The sequence below is a fragment of the Solea solea genome, chromosome 4 (genome assembly GCF_958295425.1).
Source record: "Solea solea chromosome 4, fSolSol10.1, whole genome shotgun sequence".
Taxonomy (NCBI): Eukaryota; Metazoa; Chordata; class Actinopteri; order Pleuronectiformes; family Soleidae; genus Solea; species Solea solea.
This window is the reverse complement of record NC_081137.1, coordinates 5,612,980-5,632,036: the sequence shown is the minus strand read 5'-3', so window position 1 is coordinate 5,632,036 and position 19,057 is coordinate 5,612,980. Positions and strand designations below refer to the sequence as shown.

General features: G+C 39.3%; 1 protein-coding gene across 1 annotated transcript; it reads left to right on the top strand.

Moving 5' to 3' along the window:
• Window positions 1–39: 39 nt before the first annotated feature.
• On the top strand, window positions 40–16,141 carry LOC131458522 (sodium/hydrogen exchanger 6-like). The gene is made up of 16 exons (XM_058627684.1): window positions 40–411; window positions 1,954–2,153; window positions 2,905–2,982; window positions 3,130–3,206; window positions 3,296–3,408; window positions 3,523–3,628; window positions 5,803–5,944; window positions 6,186–6,291; window positions 6,681–6,769; window positions 7,720–7,833; window positions 8,057–8,168; window positions 9,913–10,066; window positions 10,164–10,191; window positions 10,307–10,395; window positions 11,506–11,611; window positions 12,670–16,141. The coding sequence occupies exons 1-16, from the start codon at window positions 135–137 to the stop codon at window positions 12,991–12,993; spliced, it is 2,115 nt and encodes a 704-aa protein (XP_058483667.1). The 5' UTR covers window positions 40–134; the 3' UTR covers window positions 12,994–16,141.
• Window positions 16,142–19,057: the final 2,916 nt, after the last annotated feature.

Here is a 19,057-nt window from a genome sequence, read left to right as displayed (position 1 = left end):
TTTGAAGAACCGGAAGTATCCGTGTTTTGATTACTGGCTACGGAAGGAACTGTCATTTGCTCCGGTGATTTCCCGACTAAGAACACAGACGGGAATTAGACGACAAATGTAACCGCCTCACAGTGAAAGTCACAATGGGTACCGCACCGACACACTCTCGTGGTGTTAGACCGCCTAAAGCGCTCCTACTGCTGCCTTTTCTCCTAACATTCGTGCTCGTCGGGAGCCGAGGCGAGAGCCATGCTATGGACAATGTCGCAACTGAAAGGATGGCTGAGGAGAGCCACCGTCAGGACAGTGCCAATCTCCTCATATTCATAATGCTCTTAACGCTCACCATTTTGACTATATGGCTGTTTAAACACCGGCGATTCAGGTTCCTGCATGAAACAGGACTCGCCATGATCTACGGTAAGAGCTGTAGCCATAGCTAACTGTGATGTTAGTCATCCAATACAAATTAGTGTAAATACTAGCTGGTGTTAGCTCTTCAAACTTGACCCAGGATGACAGCAGCTCACTCTCAGGTTTCAGTGTACATTAGCATTGCATGGCCTATAGAACATACGATTTGTATTAATTATCTTATGGCTTAATTTGTTTTCTACTTGGAGTAGGAAGACACCAGACTGAATTTGCAACGGGCAACTTTGGTCAATCATTTAACATTAAAAAAGGTTCCATGTTAATATGAAAGACAACACAGCTATGACTTGACAGAAAAAATGCAAAGAAAGACAAGCAGCAGGATATCAAAACAAATACAACTTTGCATTTTTATTCCAGAAAGGTTATCATAACCAAACATTTACAAATCAGTCCACATCAATAGATGCTTTAAAAAGAAATAATTATTAAGTTGTGGTTTTACACTTCTATATGTTCAGAAAAGAACACATGCGTTTGTTACCGCTTCCCATTCAACAAACACTTAACAGTAGGAGTAACACTCAAGGAAACTAATGAAGTTACAACAAACAACACAAGTCAGACACAAACGCGAGGCTTGCCACTAAACAACCTTAAACCCCAATTTGCTTTCTGTAAACACACCCCCTCAGAGATCTTTTCTTTCTTTTTCTATCAGGAACCTCCTTATCTCAGGTAGGTTAATCAGCCTCAGCTGTGTGTCTCGCACTGGTTAACTCAGCTAATTAGCCCCAGCTGTGGTCAACTAGTAATCACAGGTGCAACCTACAAAGGAAATGCCTTTGAATGTTTTTAAATTTCATTTCATAATCCATAACAGCAATGCATAAACATTAAATTGATATTTGTTACATTGAGACTGAAGAAAGTTAAATCATATGATTATTGAATTATTGCCGAGCCTTTCTTAAGAGCATTAATACAAAAGCTGTTAATGTGGCTCAGTCTATTTTGTCATCAAAGGGCCACATAAGCTGTGGTGTCCGAGGCTCACACTTCAACAAATACTCTGAGTTCCAGTTCCTTAGTTTCAAAAATGTTTACTAAAAGATTTTCTTGAATACTAAATGTAAAATGCTGTATACTCCCCAAGCTCTACAGCTTCAACTAGTCTTTTTTACAGGCACAGGCAGCATGATAAATATCCAACCAATCAGGGCAAAAAGATGTATGCAGACAGCAGCATGCAAAAAGCATACAAAAGCCAACATGAGCAGTGATCAGGACAGCAGCAAGTAGCTTTTCCGATGTAAGGTAGAAATGTGTGTAGTTGCTTTTTCATTAAGCACCAAGCAACAGCGAGATATGACCATTAGAATGCATGTAGAGAAAAAGGCAGTAGCAGCTCATATAAGTATGTATGACACAACAGAGAGTTACATAGGAAACATAAAATATGAACGATAATTGTTGGAAGTATTTCAGGATTCCATTATTAAAAAATAAGATTTCCCCATAGCATTTAAAAGCTGATGATTAAAACCTCATCCTACTTAACCTTGACTCATCTTCTCTTTTCTGAAGGCCTGTTGGTGGGTGTGATCCTACGGTTTGGCGTGCACGTGCCCCAGAGCACGAGTGACTTGATCCTCAGCTGTGCCGTCAACGCCAGTCCCGCCACTCTGTTGGTCAACGTCAGTGGCCGCTTCTATGAGTACACCCTGAAGGGGGAAGTCAGCCGCAGCAAAAGTCACCAAGTGCAGGATGATGAGATGCTTAGAAAGGCAAGGAATTTAACAGTGTATGGAGTGTATGAAGTTACTGACTGAAAGGGGGTTTTGGATACAGTTAAGTTTTGTCTGTCTGACTTTAAATAGACCGTGAAACAGCTTCAACACACTTTTACTGAAGGCATGTTTCCTCCGCAGAAACATTTAGATGACATGTTTCCACCGGAGTAACCATGGCCTGAATTAATTTCTAGGCCAGTGAGATTGTTTGCACAAGAGACAGATGAGGAAATTCAGGTGTTGCTACCCATTTTTGCAGAGAATGAAATTACACAGGTGTACATACAAATGACATAAAACATGTGGAAACATAAATTACATTAAACTGTAGGGCTGTGTAGGAAAGGAACACTTATCAGAGAAATACGTCAACCAGCCAAAACAAAAATGAGAAGCTTGTACCTAAAAGAGAGACCACTTATGTAACATGGACCCTGTTTAGACCTGGTATTAAAGTCCACCCTGAGTGATTAGATTGGAAGTACAGGTCTGAAGGGTTCCAATGTAGAAGTCCTCCAATCCAATCACAGAAACCGCAATTTGGACATTGTGTGTTAAACATGACTTCTAGGTAGTTTTTGTTTCTGCTTGTGGCCCATATATGTGTGAAGGTATGGCTCCAGTTTACAGGGTTGATAAGCAAGACTTTTGTCAAATACTACAGTCCTAATATGCTTTGCTAGTACGCATGAAGTGGGGGAAATTAATTCACTGTCTTGTACATTTTCTTACCTTCTGATTTCAGGTAACCTTTGACCCAGAAGTGTTCTTCAACATTTTGCTGCCTCCCATCATCTTCCACGCTGGTTACAGTCTGAAAAGGGTAAGAAGGGGATCAGAAAGATTGAAGAAACACTATTAATGGATAATAACAGTCAGAGTTGCACGATGAAAATGTGTCATATTGGTCTCATTCCTCCAGCACTAAACAGCATCTGTTTGAATAAATTGACATTATTGTCTTTTTCAGAGACATTTTTTCAGAAACATTGGCTCCATCCTGGCATATGCTTTCGTGGGAACGGTTATATCGTGCTTTGTTATTGGGTAAGACATTCTTCTCTGAGGTAACATCAGATCAACTGTGGTGTTACATTATGTTCTTGTTCTCAGTATGGTTTTTTTCTTCATCCTAGGTTGATCATGTATGGCTTTGTGTCCTTCATGAAAGTTGTGGGACAGCTGGGGGGAGATTTTTTCTTCACTGATTGCCTCTTTTTTGGGGCCATCGTTTCAGCAACGGACCCAGGTGTGCAATGTCAAATGTGCTTTTTTTTGTTTCTGCTTGTATAATGATTATTTTAAGACTTTATCGTGCTGTATTCCAGTGCAGTATTCATGTTTTTCCTCCTCTGTCTCTCAGTGACAGTGCTGGCTATCTTCAATGATCTCAAGGTGGATGTGGACTTGTATGCTTTACTCTTTGGGGAGAGTGTCCTCAATGATGCTGTGGCCATCGTCCTCTCATCGTAAGCACAGATTACATGTTATGTTGAAACATCATTTTCATTATGTCACAGCTGTTGCACATTGAAAGCTTAATTGAGGTACTGTAGTTACTGTTTCCTCCTGTTCATACTGACTGCAGACATATTTAGGCAGAAAAGTGTTCTCGGTTTGCTCTGTTCTTTCTGTTGCCTGTTTCACGCTTAGCTGAGCGTGCAGCTGAGCGATATTAAAACAAAAACTTTTCAATAAAAGGACTGACTCATTGTTGCAGCTTTATAAAAGCTCCAGGTACATTTTTTAATCTTTTCATAGAAAGAAGACTTTCGTTTTGTATCACTTAAAGCTGAAATACTCATCTTTTTTGCCCCATTTGAGCCTTGCTTTCTTGCTCTCATTGTGTTATTCACTTGACTAGGAGGACAATAGGAGTCTGCTGCCTGTTTGTCCTGTTTTGCTACTGCTGCAACTTCAAGACAGGGACCAAACAATAATACACATGCAGCCACCAGGGACATGAAAATTGTACCCTTTTTACATTATTGTTGCTCTAGAAAGGGATCCTTTTATTGCCAGTAGGGACAGGAGGAAAAATTAGAGTGACAGCAACCTTAAAATATGTACATGAGTATTGTATTTAAAAAAAAAGAAGTTGTTTAGTGTTGCAGACCTGCACTGTAATGAGGCCAACTGAGACAAATGCCTGTTTGTGTACCATGTTGTATGTCACACATGAATCTACCCTAATCATACTAACCATCCAACCATCCCTGTCATTTCACTGCTTGCCTCACGTCACCCACCCTTGTCATTCATCACCTGCCTGTACGTATGTCTGCAGTGTTCTCCTGCGGTTGGAGAAACAGGGTAGGCAGGGCTCTGGAGCTATCAACTCCACAGGAGGTGATGGCCCAGTCTGGCCTGAGGGGGCACAGGACTGGCTGGGAGAAAACCAGACATTGAACCCTCGGTGGGTGGGTGGTTTTGTAAGATAGTGGGCCCTTTTGCATGGTTTTAGTGCTAGATCCTGGTAACCTGCATTCAGTGAATGTAATGCACATATTTTATTGTCCTTCCCACTGTAGCCCTTTTATATCCTCTCCTTATTTCTTTATACTCTCCTAAACCAGACAATTGCTTAAAAAGTTAAACATTTTGGTTATTTGTGTTTAAGTTTTATTACTGGTTGTTATTGGAGCTGGCTGATTGCTTTGTTGGTCTTGAATTCATTAGGGTGCTATTCCTCATAAAGGGGCAGCAGCACCTAATTTGCTTCTTTTTTATCACTTACTTGCACCTTCGCTGGATGTCAGCCAACCAGAGCTGAAATATCCAGGATCCAATCAGGCTACATCCACACTATGTTTGTTTTGTTTGGCAACATGTAAATTGTGCTGGAAATTTGTTTACCACCCTCACAGTCCCGGCATTTTACAGCCCAAAAAACAGAGAGGTATAAACGCTGTTGGCCCCGTTTTAGTTTGTGTTGAAAATGTAGTAGCATGGATGTAACCTTTGAATTGGGCATGCAAGACCCTAATCCCTTTCCCTTTTACAGTATGGCTGAAAAACCCAACTCTACGTCTATCAAAGCTGCTGTCAGTGATTTTGGGCTTTCTCCACTCTCTTCCTTTTTTCACATCAATACCTTAACCATAAGAGCAGAAAGGATTGACTGGATTAATTGTTATGAAAGGAACTATCAGACCCCTGACAGTGTAGCATCACTGTTCACGGATGTAAATTGGATTTCACATTCAGTGTATGAATGTGAAATGTCTCAATGTGAAACAAGTAAGACAAAAGAGCAAATACAATTGAAAGTAGCAGAGGGTTCTTACTATTGACGTGGAAATCCAAATTAAAAAGGCATTTAAATTAAATCTGAAATTCCGACTTCCGAATTCAACGGGAATGCACCATAAAAGATGCATAATCACTGATTCCGTTCCAACATTCCAGATCAGTGAGAGCTGAAAAATTTGAACCAAGTATTTCACAGACAGCGGCTTTTATACTTTTTTACTGATTAAACTGTCCACATTTACACAGAATCAGAGTACGATTTGGGTGCTTTTTAATCATAAGACGTCTTTTGCTTCCTCAATTCTCAGAAACTGTCTCATGTCCTGTTTTCATGTAAGCGTTTTTTTCTTTTTCTTTTTTTCCCTTCTCTTTCTGTACCCTTGACCTGCAGCTCCATTGTGGCCTACCAGCCTACAGGGGACAACAGCCACAGCTTCGAGGCCATGGCCTTGTTGAAATCATTTGGCATCTTCCTGGGTGTCTTTAGTGGATCCTTCGCTCTTGGAGTAGCGACCGGAGTCATGACCGCTCTCATATCTTTTCACTTGTGTCTTATTGTTGCATAAAGTTGATTTATATATAATTGATATGAATGTAGTGATTTATGTGTATATGCAAAAGCACTAATGAAAATGTAAGGGCAGCTCTGGGTTATAACCTAGTTTAGACAAGAATAGTAGATGTAAATGGAGTTGAACTTTAGTGCAGTGTAACAGCAGTTGTACTTTGGATTAGCCAGTTCCTGTTTTGTCCTTGACTCACTGCTGTCTTCACGTGACTAAGTTCACTAAGTTGAGGGACTTCCCTTTGCTGGAGACGGCACTATTTTTCCTCATGTCCTGGAGCACTTTTCTCTTGGCTGAGGCCTGCGGCTTCACAGGTGAACTTGCAGCCAACACTACACGATTGAAATACTTAATTTGTTTAAATTAAAAAAATAATACAATTTGAAATGCCAGCTAAAAGTGGTGACGTTATTATCACAATGTGGGATTAATAATTCACATCAGGACTCTTGAAATAATCAAACCATATGAAGCAAATACTTAGGCTACTTGGTGTACTTGCAGTGGATTTTAAATGTAGGTATGTTTTTCTCTTAAACCACAACATTATCCAAGGTCCTTGTTTAGCTGTTCATACAATCCGTAGTTATGTTTTCCATGTACTTGAGGAATATTGTTTTGTTTTTGATTTCACTCGCACTAAATTAATTAATTTCTAAACTGTATGATATTGAAGTAAAATCTGTTTTTCTTCATGTTTTAGGTGTGGTAGCTGTGCTTTTCTGTGGCATCACTCAAGCTCACTACACTTACAACAACCTCTCTCCTGACTCACAGGACAGGACTAAACAGGTGAGATGTCATCATAATTGACCGGTTGAGTATATGGATTGTAATTTCTTTTAAAAAAACAAAAAAAAAAAACATGTCTAGATTACATGTTTTGTAGTGACAGAAAAACCACAGAAACAGCCTGAAATTACTCAGAAGAGAGGATGTTGACTTTCTGAGAAATCCACAAGCTGACGTCATTTAATCACAGTGGCAGAGAGATGAGGGGCCTTACCCTAACCCTTAGGGTTAGGGTAATACTTCTGTGTCATCCAGGTACATCGAAGTAGCAACAGGTTTCGACCGTGTGACAGGCCAAGATTACGGACTACTGGCCTGCTTTTCAGATGAACTAGATCAGAAATTGATGAAACCCACGGTTTTGTTTATTAAAAGCAGCTGTGAGACCGAGAGCCAAGATAGACAAATATCTGAACTATGGAATCATTCTAAGATTGTTAAATTGTAATTTCAGAACTGGACTTTTCAGTTTTAATTTGGGCAGGGTTTACAGGAGATATGTAGACATTTTCATTTTGTCAGCAAATGGCAGAAGCAATTCGGTACCTATTTTTTTGGTGAGTATAAAATGGAAAGTGGGAAAAAGGGTGAATCTGCCTCAAACCTGTATTCTCTTGAGTGAGGATAATGGAGCATCTCCATTGGTAGCAAAAAATAAGTCCAGTTGTATGTAAGTCTGTGAGAAAATGGGCTTTTTTTTTCTGTAAGCATTTCCCTCGTTACTCGTTTCAGGTCTTTGAAATACAGTGTGACCATTAACAACAACGATTGCATGTTTTAGCTTCATTGTCGTAGTTTTATAGGGTGCAAGAAGATTATGGAAAGTTTGAATGTCAAATTTAACAAGCTTACTACACTACATTCACTACACTACATCGTGGAGTGACGTGAATGCTATGGCCATTTTTTCACTCTGTTTACTGTATGTGTTCATCTCTTCTCTCCATCAGTTGTTTGAGCTGCTCAACTTCCTGGCAGAGAACTTCATCTTTTCCTACATGGGTCTGACTCTCTTCTCCTTCCAGTCACATGTCTTCAACCCTCTGTTCATCATCGGAGCCTTTGTATCCTTGACTCGACGTGTTGTTCATGCTGTGCTTTTTTTTTCTTGTGAATGTGTCACATTATGATCTGCCTGCATCAGATACAAAGCACATTTTTTTTTACCATGAAACTAAGACTAACCAACAATCACAGAAACTTTCCGTACTTGCCTTCTGCCCACAAGTCTGCTCTGTATATGATTACTTCACTGCGTTACGTCCTTGACCTTCCTGTGTGGTGTAGATGGCCGTGTTTCTGGGCAGAGCCGCGAACATCTACCCTTTGTCCTTCCTGCTGAATCTGGGCCGCAAGAACAAGATCGGGTCCAAGTTTCAGCATGTCATGATGTTTGCAGGTTTGTAAGGAGTCAGGATCCTACGGAAGCCCTGAAAGACATACCAAAGGGAAACACAAATCACTTGCCTCCAAGGGTTTTTGTACAAAAGAGAGAAAAAACAACAGCAGGAAAATCTTCCTAAAATATGTTTTCACTTGCCTTTCAGGTCTTCCGTATCAGTTTCACATACGAGGATTTACTGCTTTTACAGTATTTCACAATAAAAAAAAAAAATTCAGTTTCAGTTTTTGGCCTGTAAAAGGTTCAAGAGCAACAACTACTTCAGCGCATTATTATACATTGGATATACGCAGTGGAAAAAACATTGTTCACTGTTTTGGTTCATAGCTTCATCCGAATGTGTGATGACCATATCTCAGATAACTCTTCCTTTAACCCTCTATAATGTTGTGGTAACACAGTCATCAACACTCCTACACATTAAGGTTTGTTCTGAATAGCAGCTCCTACGTGAGTTGACATTTACTGTTGAAACAGACGATGAAAATCCCCATTACGTCTTTAACAACGCTTCAGAAGTAACATAATCTGAACTGTTGATCTAAAATGTAGACTCATGTATATATATCGCCGGTTATCTCCCTTCACTCAGTGTTGGTGTTTATACAAATCCCTTGATGATAATAAGTAAAAATAATTTAGAAAAATTAAATATGTCAAATTAAGCAACATATATTGGTGACGTTGCAGTTGAATATCCTTCACCTCCCCCTTCCCTTCCAAGCATGTTGGAGATTGAGAACCTGTGTAGCCTACAGTTATGTTTAATTGAAGTTATATATGTTTATTTGTTTATTGTCACTATTATAGAGACATGGTGGACATAATCTTGATATAAATATTAGAGCTAAAAAACAATTAATCGATGAATCGATTATTAATCGATGACTAAATTAATCAACAACTATATTGATATTGATAATCGATGAATTGTTTTGAAGCTTTTTTCATAATTAAAACAAGATTTCCGATTGTTTAAGCTTCTTAAATGCGAGTATTTTCTTAATTTCTTTGCTCTGGATAACAAAGAAATTATTACAAGTGAAGCATTTTTCTTTGTGGACAAAACAAGACATTTTAGAACATCATAATTTCCCGGTTGGACGAACACTGATCATCATTTTTTAGGGTTTTCTGATACTTAATGGACCAAACGTTTAATCGACTAATCGAGAAAATAATCGACAGATTAATCAATTATGAAAATAATCATTTGTTGCAGCTCTAATAAATATAAAAGGACCTAAAATGTCTATAATGAATTTTGCAAGTTCAGGATGATTTAAAACAAAATAAAATAAATAAAATTTAAAAAAAAGTAGATAATGTGGTGCAACTTTCAAGACATTTTGTCACTATCACCACAAGCCCTGATGTGTTTCAAAATATTATTTACATTTAGGATACACTTCTAAGAGTTAATAATTCATCAGAAAGTAGAACATTCAAGAGCTTTAACAGTTTTTATTGGGGTTAAGTCCAGTTGCTTTTAGCTTTACACAACACCTGAAGATGCAAGATAGATCACTGTATGTCTTTTGACATTTCTTTCCCACAATCATCTCAGACTTAAACTGATCTGTGATAATGTGATAATATACCCAGTTGAATTTTGAATTGAAGTATTTGCAGGCTAAGCCTGTAACGGTAGAAAAAATGGCTCTCGATCACATATACTGACTTTCTTGAGTGAATGACACTCACGTGTTTTTTGTCTCTTATTTTGTCTTCTCTCGTTCAGGTCTGCGCGGGGCGATGACCTTTGCTCTCTCCATCCGCGACACGGCGACGTACGCTCGCCAGATGATGTTCTCGACCACGCTCCTGATCGTCTTCTTCACGGTGTGGATCTGTGGCGGGGGCACCATGCCCATGCTCTCCTTCATGAGTATACCGTAAGCCTGGACGTCTGCTTGTATCCGCCCATGTGTTTCGTCCTGTCATTTGTTTTCTGTGAAAAGTCAAAAAAAAATGCTACCGTTTCTCTTTCAGCGTGGGTGTCGACTCTGATCAAGAAAGCGTAAGTTAAAATAAGTAACAATCACCCACATTATGTCTATTTTAGAAGTTTTCAAATGAATCCATTGAAAGACCGTCGATCATCATCAAAGTTTAAATGTTCTGCTGCTTAACAGAGTTCTGCGGTGTTGGACGGGTCTCAGCGGAGGAACACTAAACATGAGAGTGCCTGGCCTTTCAGGATCTGGTATACCTTCGACCACAAGTATCCTTTGAGCCGTGGTTCACTTATTTTAATTTTCTTTAAAGGGGACATATTACGCAAAATCAACTTTTTAACCATTTTAATACTTATATTTGGGACTCTGGAGGCCCTACCAGTCGCCAAAGTGTGGAAAAAGAATACTCCGTCATGTTTTCGTGGTTCCCCTTAGTGTAAGTATAGGCGATAAAACACTCGATGTTGAATTCCCTGCGCTTATGACGGCAGCATGCGCATTTCACCGCGAATGTTACCGCCCACCAGTAAGTTTACTTCGAGAGCTCCACCTTAGCTCCACCTTGTCCCTGCGAGAATGCAGGCGAGGGAGGAAGAGCGGTATTATGTCAACGCGGAGGGACAAGTGTGCTGTTCGTGGCTGCACAGTGGAGCACAGCGGTGGCGAGGTCTCCGGAGCATAGTCACCGGTCTGATACAGTAACATACAGCGCCAGCTTATGCAGCTCGCCGCGCGCCGCTGGCGATCAGTGGTGCTGTTCCTAAGTATTTCTAACTGATTAACAGTTCGGCACTGTTCGGCTCGATCCTTATGTAGGACGTCTCTTCCTGTGACGGCACTCTCGCTGTTTTCTGCGCACGCTGCCATGTTGATATTGTCAGAGAACTAGTGAAGGGAGGGGGAGACAATAGAGCTGTAAAGCGCTGTAAAGAGGACAAATCAGAAACCCCCTGGAAGAAGTGGGTGTGTGTTTGCCTGTGTCTCATTTGCATGTAAAGGGACCATGCATGAAAACCGAGCGTTCTGAAAGGGGCGGGCTTAGCAGGGTTATTGAACTGCTATGATGCTTCATCCTTATGGTATTTTGACCAAGGCATGTCACTGACATGTTCATTAGGACACCAGGGAACTATTTTAATGGGGGAAATAGGGTATAATATGTCCCCTTTAAAACCATAGATGCTGAATTCAGCTTTGAACACCAGAGGGTGCCCTTTCCCACTTTATAGAAATACACTGTAGAAATGTGATCTTTCTGTACAGAACTGCAAGTTTGCGTCATGTTTTCACTGAGTGTTTACTGACTTATTCAGCTGTTTATTTGAAAGTAAGTGTGTTTTAAATTGTGACGGCCTTGACTGAAGCTCGCTCACCAGCTACCTGAAGCCCCTCCTGACACACAGCGGCCCTCCTCTCGCTGCCACGCTGCCATCTTGTTGTGGACCGCTGGCACGGTGCCTCACCAGTCCACAGGCCTATGAGGTTCGGACAAAACGCTTCATTTAATACCGTCTATTTAAGAAATGCTCCGTAAATAGCTTGTTTGATCAAATGAAGGTCAAACAAAAGAGGGCAAGGACAAGAAATATTCATTATTTCATTGTACACCCTTCTGAACATTGAAAGGCTTCACATATAACATCATTTATAGCAAATAAATGATGCTGTCATTTCTATTTTGATATATTATGCTCCTATATTTTAATATTTATATATTAATGTGTGAAATATTAATTTCGTCTATTAGTCACACTCGTACTGCTAAGTACAAAACTGCTAATTATTGATACAAAATACTAATATAAACGGATACTAATTTAAATGCCAGTTTTTTGTCTTGATGCCCCCATGTTTTCAAATGAAAAGAAACCAAAGAAATATGAATATGTTTCAATAACTTTTCTGTGTGAAATTATAAAAGCAGCAACACTTAACAGTGCCATCTAGTGGAAAAAGCATGTTTTACTCCACATGCCGAATATGGCCAAAATGACGGCATCTGGGGGAGAGTAGTAAAAATTAATAATACCAAGGCAGAAGCTCAGATTGACACCCAGATATAATAAATAATAAAATGCATGTATGATGCTTTAATGGAGGTGAGATCAAAAATTACAGTTTGAATGGTTTTCAATGGCACATTTTTGATACTGAATGTTCAGAGTGTAACACTTGTCTAATCTTACTGGAGGAATTGAGCTTGAAATAAAAAGATAAAATAAAAAATATTATCAAAAAATATGAATGAAACAGTCCCTATGGGTAAAGGAGATACAAAGCAATGGTGTCATTCATATGTTTGTTTACTAGTTGCTATTTTAAATAATTATCTTATAGGAAATTTGAACTCATCTGGTGTTAAATGGAGCCATTTGTGTTGGGATTGCAAATCTGTTCCCATAATCCCAAACTGCTTCCTGATGTCATCCAACATGGCCTTGCTTTGATTGAGAAACCCTAGAAAAAAGTGACAGAAATGACATGCTGTGCATTAAAATTCAAGATTTTTACATCATCGTCTACTTCTCTCCTCGCTTCAGAACGAAGGTCGCCTCTACGACGACGACTCTGACTTTGTTCTCAACGACGCCAACGTGAGCTGCATGTACGCCGACGTCACCGTCAGCACCGACGCATCCGGATCCCACACCATCAACCGGAAGCGCTCGTCCACCGCCAGCACCGGGTGCGGCCCGACTGACGAGGGACTGGATCAGGATCTCGCGCAGGCGGAGCACGAAGTGGCGATCAGGGGTACACGTCTGGTCCTGCCGATGGAGGACCCGGTGGAGCTGCCGACCACCGTCACGCTGCCCCCGCCGCCGTCCCCGCCTCACTCCGACCCTCGCAGGCACAGACTGTGAGAAGCCTCACACACCCAAATTACCTAAACTGAATTCACAAGAGATCGACGTGTTATTTGGTTTGTTTGGATGTTTAAAATGAAATGTTTTAACTGTTCCTACTGTCTAACATTTTTAATATTGTCTCGCCATTTAGGTGGATAACTTAAATCTTCAATGTGAATGCACTACATGTAAGTTAAGGTACTGTAAATTACAAGCACCCGAAGTCTGTCGGCTTGCCTATAAATATAAAACATTTAAGGAGGCAGGATAAGAGGAGAAGTTGTGTAGGGCTGCAACTAACAATTATTTTCATAATTGATTCATTATTTGCTCTGTATCTTGTTTTCTTCTCAAACTACAGGTTTTCAGTTTTATGGATTTCTTTTTTTATGGAACAGAAAACAGAAATAATTCACATTTAAGAAGCTGAGAAATCACTCAAACTGATTAATCCCTTATCAAAATAGTTGACCATGTGTTGCAGCTCTACTCTCAAGTTTTTCCTCCTGTGGCAATATGCCAGTGTTTTGTTTTATCTGTGCTCCGTGTTGTCAGCCCGACGCGGGTGTTTTAGAGCCTCAAAAATGTCGACTAAGTGTTTTAGTCTAGATTAAATTATAGAAAAGATTAAGCAGTTAACTACATTCAATTCCTGACCGGCTTTCTATTCAGCCACAACTCCACCATCAGCTGTGAATGAAAATCTCTGTAAACATGTTCACTTTCATTCTTGTTATCCGTAATAGAAGTACTTGGGAAAAAAAGAGTTGCAGAGGAGAGAATCCGCTTCCTGTTTACATCTGTGGTATGTGGACGCAGATAATACTTCTGATACGGAGCTAGATACTTATCTCTAATAACACGATAGTATGGATGTGGTTTAAACCGGTTGGAAATGTCCAGGATCTGTTTAGCTTCTGTCAAATATTCATATGGTGACCTACAGTAGGTAGCGTTTTTACGGCAGTGTCAGCTAAACCCTGAGACTCTGCTCTCGTGGCTCAAGTTAACTCCAGTCATTCGCTCAGTTGTCGCTTGTGTTATATTTTATTTTTTTGTCAAGCTAAAACATGCTTTTCTTCATGAGGCTATGAACAAAATGTTACGTTATTTGGCTGGAGACATTAAAATTCTTTTGATTTTTAAAGACAATAATCTTTAAGTTGCAGTTGTAAACTACTGTAGATACTCAATGACCAAAACATTGTCCATCTTGATCTTCAATGTTAGCATTGCCAACATCTTCTCTTCGGTTAGTCTTTTTGGTGTATTTATTTAACACAAAATGATTGGTTTGTGCGTGATTTATTTGTTTGTTTATTTATTTATTTATGTATTGTTTTGCAATGTAACATAGACTGGTCAGTGGTGGGAGGTTGTCTTATAGGCACTAAATGAAGGTATGTGGTGTAGCAGGGAGGTGGAGATTCATCATTCCCGAAGTTTGTCCTTTTCTTTTTTACACGTCCTCATCACATACTGTAGCATAATGCTTCTACTTTATACTTGGAAACTAGAGCTTCCGTCTCTGTGTGTGTTTGTGCGTGCGTGCACCTCTTAAGGCATAAACACTGACCTTGTCAGGACCAGTAGTCCTCATGGAGACCAAAACCTGGTCCTGGCTAAGATTTGAATTGTGGTTGAGATTAAGGTCATGGGTTGAGGTGAGGGATAACGATTTGTTTAGGCTGTCCTAATGAATGGAAGTCAATGCAAGTCCTTTAAAGCCATGGTTCTCAAATTGGTACGTGTACGCAAGCTTCCTCTGGTGGTACTTAAAATCAGAAATACTGTATATACCAGGGTATGTGATCCGAGTGGAGCTGAGGAATTTCTGTGTGTGGAAAATGACACGAACAACAAAAAAATTTAATAATTAGCGTCACCTTATCTTCATCTTAATCTAATGTCACTATACCAGTGTGAAGTATGTGAGGATGAGAGAGAAACATATCTTTTTGGGAATAAATCTGCCTCCTGTGAAAAGTCCATAGCTGACTTTGCTCAGACTGTTTACGCCACTGTATTTTAACGTGAGTGATAACGGTGTTATTTCAAGAGGTCAATATTTTCCTCAGGTGGTACTTGGTATAAGAAGTTTGAGAACCACTGCTTTAAAGGATAGCTACGTGATCCCGTGTGTGTGGCTGATACGGCCAAATCTACTGATGGTGATTTTAGGGCTAATATTATATGTTTCTGGATTTTCTCACATCATCTGAATTTGTTTCTTTCCTCAGAAACTGTTTTTTTTTTTTTTTTTCATGTTGAATCATTAAAGATGACTTTTGAGGGCTGGCCGAACTGTTTTAAAATTTAAAAGTGCCTATTCTGAAATGAAATCATCTATTGTAGATGTGTATATATTTGATTTGCTTGTGTGCACAATGATGATGTTTGTGTGCGTGTGTGTGTGTGTTTTAATGACACAGATGTCAAATGTATTCTCAGTCGGTCTCTACCTGCATTTGACTGTTTGTTTTATGTGTCCTGAAGAGTGGAAACTAAAATATTGTACTTACATTAATGGAAAATGACACTCAATATTTTGTCTGAAGTTATCATTTTGTGAAGAGAGCATGTATGTGAACAAAAAAAAGTATATACTGTATGTGTGTGATTTTTAATGAAATGGTGAAATTGAATTTTGATGAAGGGACAGAAAGTAGCAGAATGATGTCACTGATTTTCACCGACTTAGTCTTTTGTTTAGATTTTTTTATTGGCCACCACACTCATCTACTCTGTCCCCCATTTCACATCCAAATAACATGTTTATTTTGATTGTGTTGTCATCTTAATCTTCATGCAGTATTTGATAATGAATCCTAGATCACATTTACACTTGACTTATTTTTTGTCCGTATTTGACCCATAAACATTTTTGTTTATATAGATTTAAGAATCAGTTCTAATCTTACACACACACACACACAAATATCGGACAATGTTTCTACTGTTTGCAAAAACTGTTTAAACAACAGTTGTGTATGTGACAATAGATCTGTATGTGAATGTTTTTTTGTAAATGTGAACTCATGTTGAGGGGTAAATGGATCTCAGATTTAACAGATTTCCCCCCGTGTCGTCCTGAACTTACTAATGTTGTATCCTCATTCAGACATCTTGAGGTGAAATAAATAAAAACAAATCTTGAATTTGACATGTTTTTGCTCCAAGTCCAACATTCAACTACATGTGTGTGAGATTGTTTAGTGTTTCAATTACACATTTAGTTACTTAGTTTTAGATTTATTTCTGTTTTTGATATTAATAAAATATCAAATAAAGACCATCTATAAAGTCCCCAACAGAGGTCCCCATCACGCACAGTCAAGACTGACACGGCTTCACATCACAATAATAGTGTTAATAATCATTGATAATGAGAACAGTGCTGATGTTTAGCCACAGGGTGGCGCAGTTATTACATGAAGAGTAGACATGAGCTGCGATCGCGAGCTGCTCATTTCAGCCAAGAGGAGCAGGTTGTTTTAATGGAGAGCTGTTAGGAATACAAAGAGTGATCACAGCCAAATATGACAAGAGATGAGGCCAGAGCCGGCCCAAGGCATAAGCGAACTAAGCGGCTGATTAGGGTCCCGTGACCACCAGGGGGCCCCCAAGAACAATTCATTAAAGAAAAAAAAAGTGTGAGTGATGACACATATCAGTGTCCTTGAGGGAATAAAAGCAGCGAAACGCAGTGAATTTAAGTTGAGACTTTATTTGGAGTGAAAACACAGCTGAGAGCAGCCCAGTGTGTGTGTGTGTGTGCGTCAGTCCAGCAGGTGGCAGCATTTCCTACAGGTGGGGTTTTTTTTCTCTGTTTTAGCAAAAATGTTTTGAAATAACAATTTCAGCTGCCATTTTTCTTTTATTTGTCCAGCGAGGACATGAGCGTTGATTAATTACAGGTGGAGCAGCTCCTGCACAAAGACACACTGATTTAAAAGCCTTTGTGTACTTTCCATGACTTGATACATTCCACTCCTCCCCTCTGAGTCGATCTACTTGGAATGTTCCACTTCCTTTCTCGGAGGCGGAGCTTCTTCTACGCAGAGAGAAACGGGAAGAGAACGAGGAGCAGCGGGAACAACCATGTGGACACTTCTGTGGTAACTGCTGTTTAAAAATGTCCCACACATTTCTTAGATTCTCTGTTGACATCTTCTGATTACATCTGACCACAGGTGTTCACATTACACCTGCTAATGCTAACGTGACGTCACTGCTCCACAGCAAACACACGATTAAATATGAACTTTCCTACTATAGTATGTCATCAAAAACGTTAAAATATAAATTCTCCACATGTCCTCAAAGAACTGTCTAAAACGTCAAAGAATGTCCTCAACAAAAAATGTCAATAGACCATTAAAACTGTTCAGAATGACTATCTAGTCTGGCCAGTAGCAGGCTAGCTGCTGCTAATGTGACGTCACTGCTCCACACCAAACGTGTGTTTTCAACACATCTGTTTTCAATAAACTGACCTAGTGTCAAATATATAATTATATAGAATGACGTCAACAACTGCCTTCATACAGTCAAAAAGTATGTTGTAAAAAAAACCTGTATATTATTTTGTGAACTATCCAATTGTAAACTCTCAAATGTCACTATACCAATAAAACTGTTAAGAATGATTATCTAGTCTGGCCAGTAGGGGGCAGGTTAAGTTTAAAAAAAAAAACTGTTAAGGAGCAGTGGTTTAGTAGAATTTCAAAATAAAAGTGTCCGTGTTGATATGGATCAATATATAGTTGACAATAAAAAGGTTTTCATGTATTTTCCTCACATCTTCACTCATTTACTGCAGTAAGCACATGTGAACACTTTAAAGTGGACACTGCTTTTTCTCATCATGTCCTCTGACTGAACATCTGCAAACAGCTGCAGTTCATGTGTTTTCAACCATGGTTAGATGGGGTCATTATCAAAAGAATTTAGGGCAATAAGAAAAAAACAAACAAGCCATGACTTTACAGTGAAGCGTAAAAAGAGGCTTTCGGCAGCGCTATCAAGAAATACATCAGAATCCTCTGTTAAATATTGAGATTTTTACAAATGTTTACAGGATTTTTAAAGTCTTTGTAACTGATCTACAGCTTTGTTTGGACCAGGACCAGGAGCCACGACCAGGACCAGGACCAGGAGGAGCTGGAGGAGGACGAGGAGCAGCGGTGTGTGGTAACTGGTGCTTAAAAATGATCCACACATTTCTTAGATGTTCTGTTGACGCTCTGTTGACGCCCGCTGTTCACATCCCACCTGAGAGATCCGATCACAGGTGTTCAGATTACACGTGCTAATGCTAGTGCTAATGTGACGTCACTGCTCCATATGTAAATACACACACACACCTTTCATTTCATTTCTCTTCACATACAAATGATGTTGTTTTCTGATCGTTACAGAAAGACAAAGAATCCAGGAAATGTTAATGTTATTATTTTCTCCATTAATCGAGTGTTTGTTTGGGCCAGAAAATGTTTGAAAAATGTTGATCCGTGTTTCTCAAACCTGGAAATGATGATTCTCAAATGTCTTTTTTTTATCCACAAACCAAAAATAAATCAGGTTTAATTATTTCTTTGTTATTATAATAATAATAATAATAAGCCCATATATTAGAGTGCAGTCATTAGTCATATCGGCAGACCTCGCACATAGCCCATAAAACTTTTCAAAGCCAAAATCTGCCCATAACGATAATATCGTGCATCCCGATACATTTCCATGTCAGGTGTATCAAGCTTTCTGATTGTACAGCTTCTTAAATGGCAACATTTTCTGTTTTATTTGCTCCATAAAAACAAAGAAATCCTTCAAACTCAATCATTTTTGCTTTGTGAACAAAAACAACACGTTTGACAACATCATCATTTTCACTTTTAAAAAAACCCTCATCAACATTTTAGCTCATTTTATGGACCAAACCATCACTCTTTCACCCGTCATTTCATCACCTCACACGGACGATGTTAACAGCACTTGTCAACAGAGCCTCTGTTTAATGTGTGCACGTCATTTTTACATTGTTAACAGGTGAAAACTATGGAGGACACAAAGTGAC

What these genes read in the sequence shown, in the direction of transcription:
- LOC131458522 (XM_058627684.1), top strand. Translation starts at nt 135, where the DNA reads ATGGGTACCGCACCGACACACTCTCGTGGTGTTAGACCGCCTAAAGCG. An exon ending in CTGGTTACAGTCTGAAAAGG is followed by an intron (nt 2,983 to 3,129) that starts GTAAGAAGGGGA and finishes TGTCTTTTTCAG; the next exon opens with AGACATTTTTTCAGAAACAT. An exon ending in CCGGAGTCATGACCGCTCTC is followed by an intron (nt 5,945 to 6,185) that starts ATATCTTTTCAC and finishes TGCTGTCTTCAC; the next exon opens with GTGACTAAGTTCACTAAGTT.